This window comes from Myotis lucifugus, unplaced genomic scaffold, assembly GCF_000147115.1.
Source record: "Myotis lucifugus unplaced genomic scaffold, Myoluc2.0 scaffold_610, whole genome shotgun sequence".
Taxonomy (NCBI): domain Eukaryota; kingdom Metazoa; phylum Chordata; class Mammalia; order Chiroptera; family Vespertilionidae; genus Myotis; species Myotis lucifugus.
The window spans coordinates 418038-424393 of NW_005871658.1; the positions used below are offsets into that span (position 1 = coordinate 418038).

The 6356-nt window shown below is 59.9% G+C and overlaps 1 protein-coding gene across 2 annotated transcripts in view; it reads left to right on the plus strand.

Annotated features, from left to right (window-relative positions):
- The window catches only part of TRAF3 (TNF receptor associated factor 3), a 73674-nt gene extending 67939 nt beyond the window's left edge, over positions 1 to 5735 (plus strand). For both annotated transcript variants that reach the window (XM_023745978.1, XM_023745979.1), the window contains exon 11: positions 711 to 5735. In XM_023745978.1, coding sequence (XP_023601746.1) covers positions 711 to 1282 — 572 coding nt within the window. In that variant the 3' untranslated portion in view covers positions 1283 to 5735. The remainder of the gene's footprint in view (positions 1 to 710) is intronic.
- The last annotated feature ends 621 nt before the right edge of the window (positions 5736 to 6356 follow it).

Here is a 6356-nt window from a genome sequence, read left to right on the forward strand (position 1 = left end):
CCTGCGACCCCCGGTACGGGTTGCAGCTCAAACTTGAGGGGTAGGCGGTCCCCTCGGCACGTGGGGCCCAGGACGTCCGTTACAGGTGCAGCGTGTGCCCAGGCGGCAGGCCTCCTGCTGAGGTGTCTTTGGCTGAAAGAAATGGGTCCCACAGACTTGTCCCCTCCGTGCGAGGCCAGTGAGGGGATGCAGGTGGAGGGCAGGGCCTGACAGGCAGGTGCTCGTGACGCCCAGGAGCAGGAGGTGACGGGCAGGCAAGGCCCACGTGTGTCAGCTGGCGGTTCTGGGCCTGTGACTCGGGGCTGAATGAATGTTCAGAGTGTTTGCGTGAAAAGACTGGTGGTGAGAGGAACATGTGGGGTTGGACTAAGCTGCACGAGGACATGAGGTGGGAGAGGAGCCACTGGAACTCGGGGCACAGACGACCCCAAGCCTTGGGCTAGAAGGACAGGGGCGCCCTCCCTGCCCTCAGCGGCTCCTTGTTGTGGATGCTGCAGAGGTGCCCAGGGACCCCAGGCTGGTGCATCTCAGCAACTGTCACCCTGGGTGTGTGGGCCCCTGTGTCAGGTCAGCTGCGTGGCGTTTGTCCTCCACCGCCAGGACCCTCAGTGGTTTCTCAGTGTTTAGTGCAGGCACTGGTGAGAGTCGGCCTCTCCCTTTCTGACCCCGCTGACACCCTCACCCCTCTGTCCACTCTGTCCGCCCGCCAGGCCTGCTGGAGTCCCAGCTGAGCCGGCACGACCAGATGCTGAGCGTCCATGACATCCGCCTGGCCGACATGGACCTGCGCTTCCAGGTGCTGGAGACCGCCAGCTACAACGGTGTGCTCATCTGGAAGATCCGTGACTACAAGCGGCGGAAGCAGGAGGCCGTCATGGGGAAGACGCTGTCCCTGTACAGCCAGCCCTTCTACACCGGCTACTTCGGCTACAAGATGTGCGCCCGGGTCTACCTGAACGGGGACGGCATGGGCAAGGGCACGCACCTGTCACTCTTCTTCGTCATCATGCGCGGAGAGTACGACGCTCTGCTTCCCTGGCCCTTTAAGCAGAAGGTGACGCTCATGCTCATGGACCAGGGTTCCTCGCGGCGCCACTTGGGGGACGCTTTCAAGCCGGACCCCAACAGCAGCAGCTTCAAGAAGCCCAGCGGGGAGATGAACATCGCCTCCGGCTGCCCAGTGTTCGTGGCACAGACTGTGCTGGAGAACGGGACGTACATCAAAGATGACACCATTTTTATTAAAGTCATAGTGGATACTTCTGACCTGCCTGACCCCTGACAGCCACAGGGGGCGGATTGAGCAGAAGGCAACTCCTCGGGGGTTGGAATTGCTGTCTCCACCGGGGTCCTCACGCTCAGTAAGGACCTTGTGGAGCAGGAAGTGCAGGAGGCGGCCGCGGGCCGGCGGGAGGAGCCAGCCGGGGGACGCTTTCTATAGACTAGCAACACTTCACTGAAGAATTCTTTATCCTGCGGCGAGGAACACTGCTGTCGGGGAAGGTTCATTTCCATTTTTAAAAGTCTCACTCATTAAGGTGGAAGACACATAGGCTCCGAAAAGAACCATGAGTTTTCTTCCTGAAACTTGAACACACAAAAGACACACCCACCACATGCACACACGCCTGGGCTAGCTGGACATGTCAGCATGTTAAGTAAAGAAGAGTTTATGAAATAATAATGCAGTTCTGATATATTCGTTCTAAAGCTCAAGAGTGCAATCTTGTTTCAAATACAGCATATTGTCTATTTTTAAGGCCTCACCTGGTCTCTGTTTTAATAATTTGTTTGTCAGAAGACCCTGAAGTCACCTCGGTCTTTTCTGGAAGTCTCTAAATTCAGAATCATTTTTTAATTTAAAGTTCTAAGATAATGGTTACTGCAGACATTTTATTTTAAAACGTTGATAGACTTATATTTCTTGGAAGAAAATGTAAACTATCCAACACTGGTTATCACTTGTGATAGGAAAGAGAATATTCAATCTGTGTTATTTCTCGTTAGAAATGTAAACCTTCAATATCTGTCGTAGTCAATGACACTACTTCAAATTATTACGAAAGGAAATTGCTCATGGATGCTGTGCATCATTTCAGATTTATAATTGTTTTCACCCTAAAATAGGGCATTAGTTGAACTTCGGAGTTCTGAACAAAGTCCTGCAGGCTTTAAATTGTGCCCACGAGTTCCGACGGTCTCGATCGCCGACAGCGCCGACCCTGGCGTCCAGCGCCGGGTGGGCGGGTGACGTGTGCTGCAGGTGGCCACGGCAGGTGTCCCTCCATTCTGTCATACTGCTGCGTTCTGTTCCGACCTCCGGAAGTGACATCTTTGCGTAGAGGTGGTGGCATACTGTACCTGTGCCTTACCGTTGCACGCTGCTTCCCGACCCAAGCTCTGTGTGCTCTGATTCTAGGGAGTGACCGTGCGACCAGCCTCCACGACCACTAGCTCTGTCTCACCGGCCCAGGCAGCTCTGCCCCTGCTGGGGGGAGCCAGCTCCATCTCGGCTTTGGGGGCCCCCACTGCTCAGTTACCCCTGATTATCACAGACCCCAAATCTCTAGGCCCAAAGGTGAGCCACCTGGTCTGGGCGCAGGCGTGGGCCCTCGAGCATTCCAGAGACCGCCGCTCTGGGGCCTGCCAGGCCGACCCCTGGCCTCCGGGACCACCGCCCTCGGGAGGGTGGCCTGGAGGTCCCTGGGCCCGGCCTGCGCCCGCCCCACCGGCATTTTCTCAACTCACTGTTTACCTTCTCTCAATGGTCCAACTGTGATTAGAAGCCGAGCCCTGCCTCCCCTCCGCTATGCAGCACGCTCCACGGGTGCTAACTGACGGGTGCTACATGTGACGGGTGCTTCCCAGGCCCAACCAGCGCGACCCACCGCCTGCGGCTGCTTATCCGAAAGCCCCCCCTCGACCAGCCAGCGCTCAGACTGCCTGCCTGCCTGCCTGCCTGCCTGGCTCCACGGCTGCGCGGGCGGCTGGGCTGGGGCCGGGCCCGCCGTGTCTCTGGTGCTGCTGTCCGCCTGGGTGTGCCTTCGCCCCGGTGCCTGCTGGAAGCGCCCTCCCCTCGCACATGCCGGCGTCCGTAAGTGACCTCCTGGGTTCCGAGCACCTGCCAGGCCCCAGTTCAAATGCTCAGTCTCGTCTTCTCCCTCCACTCCCAGGACGCTGTGAGGTGAGGCAGTCAGTCCGGGTCGCGTCCCCACTCCCAGAGGAAGGACGTCCTGCGGGGCCTGGCACTCCCTGCCTGGCCTCAGGCGGCTCCAGGTCAGGGGTTACCAGCGGGACCTCCCGCGACTTCCACTTTACTAACAAATTGAGAATAAGCACCACCTTGGTCCGGCCAAAAAGAAAAACAAAAAACATCCTATTCCCTCCTTCCCGGGTGGAGAGCTGTTGGGGTGGGCTGCTGGGAAGCACCGCCCGGTGGGGGACGTGCCCTGGGGGAGCCCACGGCCCCACCTCCAAGGAGCCCAGAGGACGTGGCTGGGAAGAGGCTGTGGCATGGTGGGAGCGTCGTTCTGTGGCACTGGGGGTTGGGGGCCTGTGGCCACTGCTGTGTGCCCATTCCCCTGCGTATGCTGGGGGGCCGCCGCCTGGCTCTCTGCTCCTCGCGGCCCTTCCACTTCCTGGCGACAAGAGGGTGTCCGACGTGCTGTGACGGGTGCGCTTTCCCCTCGACTAAGAGTGCAGATTTCCCACGGACAGTCCTGTGCTTCAGAGAAGCCCACGCTCTCGGCTTCCCTGCAGCCTCGCCCGCGCGCAGGCCGCAGTGTGGGGCCTGGGGCCCGGTGTCCCTGAGGGTCTGTCCGGCTGGAGCCCCCTTGCCTGGGCCTTTTTTATGAGCAGGTTTTCCCATTTCCAGAGGCCACAGTGACAGCAGAGCCTGGGATGGAAGTTCTCAGACCTGTCGGAGGAGAGGGTGGCGCCAACCCCGGGCGCAGCTCGGTATGCGTTCACTACCGAGGGGCATCGTGGGGGCATCATGACGGCTGCTGTCAGGGCCCCAGTGCCCAGCTCCGCGGCCCCTCATGTGGGAACAGCTGGGAGCGCGGGAAGCTCTTGGCCCCGCAGCTCCTTCCTGCCCTGTGACCTCAGGGCTGTGGCGGGAAAGCTGCCTCCCCGCGTTCCCCGCCCCCACCAGGCCCTTTCGCTGCCCCGAGCCCCCGTCACAGCAGAGCGAACGCCCCAAGGCTTCCCTGAACCTGTGGCCCACCTTAGGGACCACAGGGAACACCTGCCTGTCTCCAGGGTCCTCAGCTGCCCGGGGTTGGGGCCCATGTCCCATCAGCAGCAGCACCCGCTCATTCTGGGCGGTGTCGGGGTCCCCCATGGCCGGCCCAGCAACCTGTAGCCGAGGGGCATCGTCGGCAGAAGGGTCTGGACAGACCCTTAAACAGCTGAGTCCCCAGGTGGGTCATTCCATGGTCCGGTCAGAGGATGTGGGGAGATAGGCAGGACCCCCCCTCGCACCCCGGGGCCCAGGCCCACAGCCCGTCCCGCAACACACGGAGTGAGGCCCGCGCTGTTCTGTGCCCGTCACAGACGGTCCAGCCCCGGAACCTCTGCTGTCTCCCCAGGGCAGGCCGGGCGGGAGCTCCAGCCTTGCCCCAAAGCGCCCTCTGTGCTGAGGGCTGGGCAGAGCTGACCTTTTTGGGGCTGCAGAGGTGAGCGGGTTCCAGGGGCCCGTCTGCCTGTGTGAGCGCTGGTGACGGGGGTCTGCCACCCAAAGCCACTTCTCAGCCAGGACCACGGTTCTGTCTTCTGTTGGCCGATCTGGTAGTTGTGGTTTCTCCAAAGTGGAATGTGGCTGCCAGGCCCAGGCCAGAGGAGGCCGGTGGAGGGGCCAGTGTGGCCAGGTGACCTGGTCACTCCTGTCTGTCCGGGCAGCGCTGGTTGTCACCAGGGAGCCCGGCCAGTTGGGGGCGGGGGAGGCAAGGCCCAGAGGCATCCTGGGAGCATCGCCGCTGCCCTGGGGGGCGCTGAGCTGTGCTTGCATTTCATTCTCCTCTGCCGCCGTGTCCATGTCTTGTGAACTCGCACAGGGACAAGGTGGGCATCAGGGCTGCACCGCCCCTGCTGCCGCGGTCGGTGGTTTATAACTCAGTCCCCGTAGACAAGCAAGATGACCTTCAGCAGCAAGCGCGATGCCCCCGTTGGTAAACACAGCAGCGCATGATTCCCAAGGTTCCTCTGCGAGCTCTCTGTGGGAGCATCTCTGACCAAGGAAGCATGTAAACCCACGCGCACGGGCGGGAGGCGCTTTTAGTCACGTTCTTTCTCCGGTGGCTCACTCTTCAGTTCTTGCCCCAAACAAAGACCAAAGAAGGCCCATCTCTTATTTGACTGTATTTAATCTGCCTGTTTTACAAACCGCCGTCCGGTGACGCTCGCTGTGAGGGCCATCTGACTGCACGTGAGTGTGACGACCAGTGGTTCACGTCCGTGTTTTCCTGCTCTTCTAAGAAAACAACAACAAAGACCGTGTGAGTTATTGCTCAGCAATAATCATATGAGTTCGTACCATCCTGGTTTTCTCATAGCATTATTATGTTTTCTATTTTTGTTTACTGTATATTGTGTGTGGTTTTATTTGGTATTTATTTGTGTTTGGAGGTCTTGCAATGTCTTTGTGTTCCTGATGCTAATACTGAAGTTTGTACGAGTATAGAATGCAAACCTGAAATGCTAAACTGTCATTAGAGGCAAATAAACCTGACGAAGGACTCCGTTTCTCCATCGCCCTGTCTCGCAGGTGTGGGGAGTGGCCCCGGGCGGGGGCGGGGGCGGGGGCGGGGCTCATGCGGAACCTGGGCCCACACTTGGCGCAATGCTCTCCTGTCACCACCTTGAAGTTCTTAACTTTGGAAAAGGGGACCTGGGTGCTCATTCTGCCCCAACCCTGCAGGCTGAGTGGCCAGTCCTACCTGTGGCCGCCTGGCTGTCCATGCAAGTGATGGCTCTGACCTTGAGTCCCAGGGCTGGGCCGGGCACCAGCAGCCACGCTCAGGCCTGTGCCTGACCCAGAGCAAGCAGGGGGCCCTCCCCCTCCCGAGGCCCAGCTGGGCCGCAGGTCTGGGTCCTGCCCCAGTGCCCACTCTCAGCTGTGGGAGTCCAGGCTTCTTGAGCCTCAGTCTCCTCTTCCGTCAGATGGGAGGGCAGTACCTGCCTCCCCTTGAAACAAAGTGGTTATTAAAAAGCATCCCAGCACTGGCCTCGGGTGGGGTGGGGGCTGCTGGAGGTGGCATCTGTCAGGCAGCCCCTCCAGGCGGGAGTGTTGGGTCTGCGCCCTTCGCCCTGCCCCAGCTCGGTGCCCACATAGCCGGTCTCGGGCCTCGTGTTTCTCT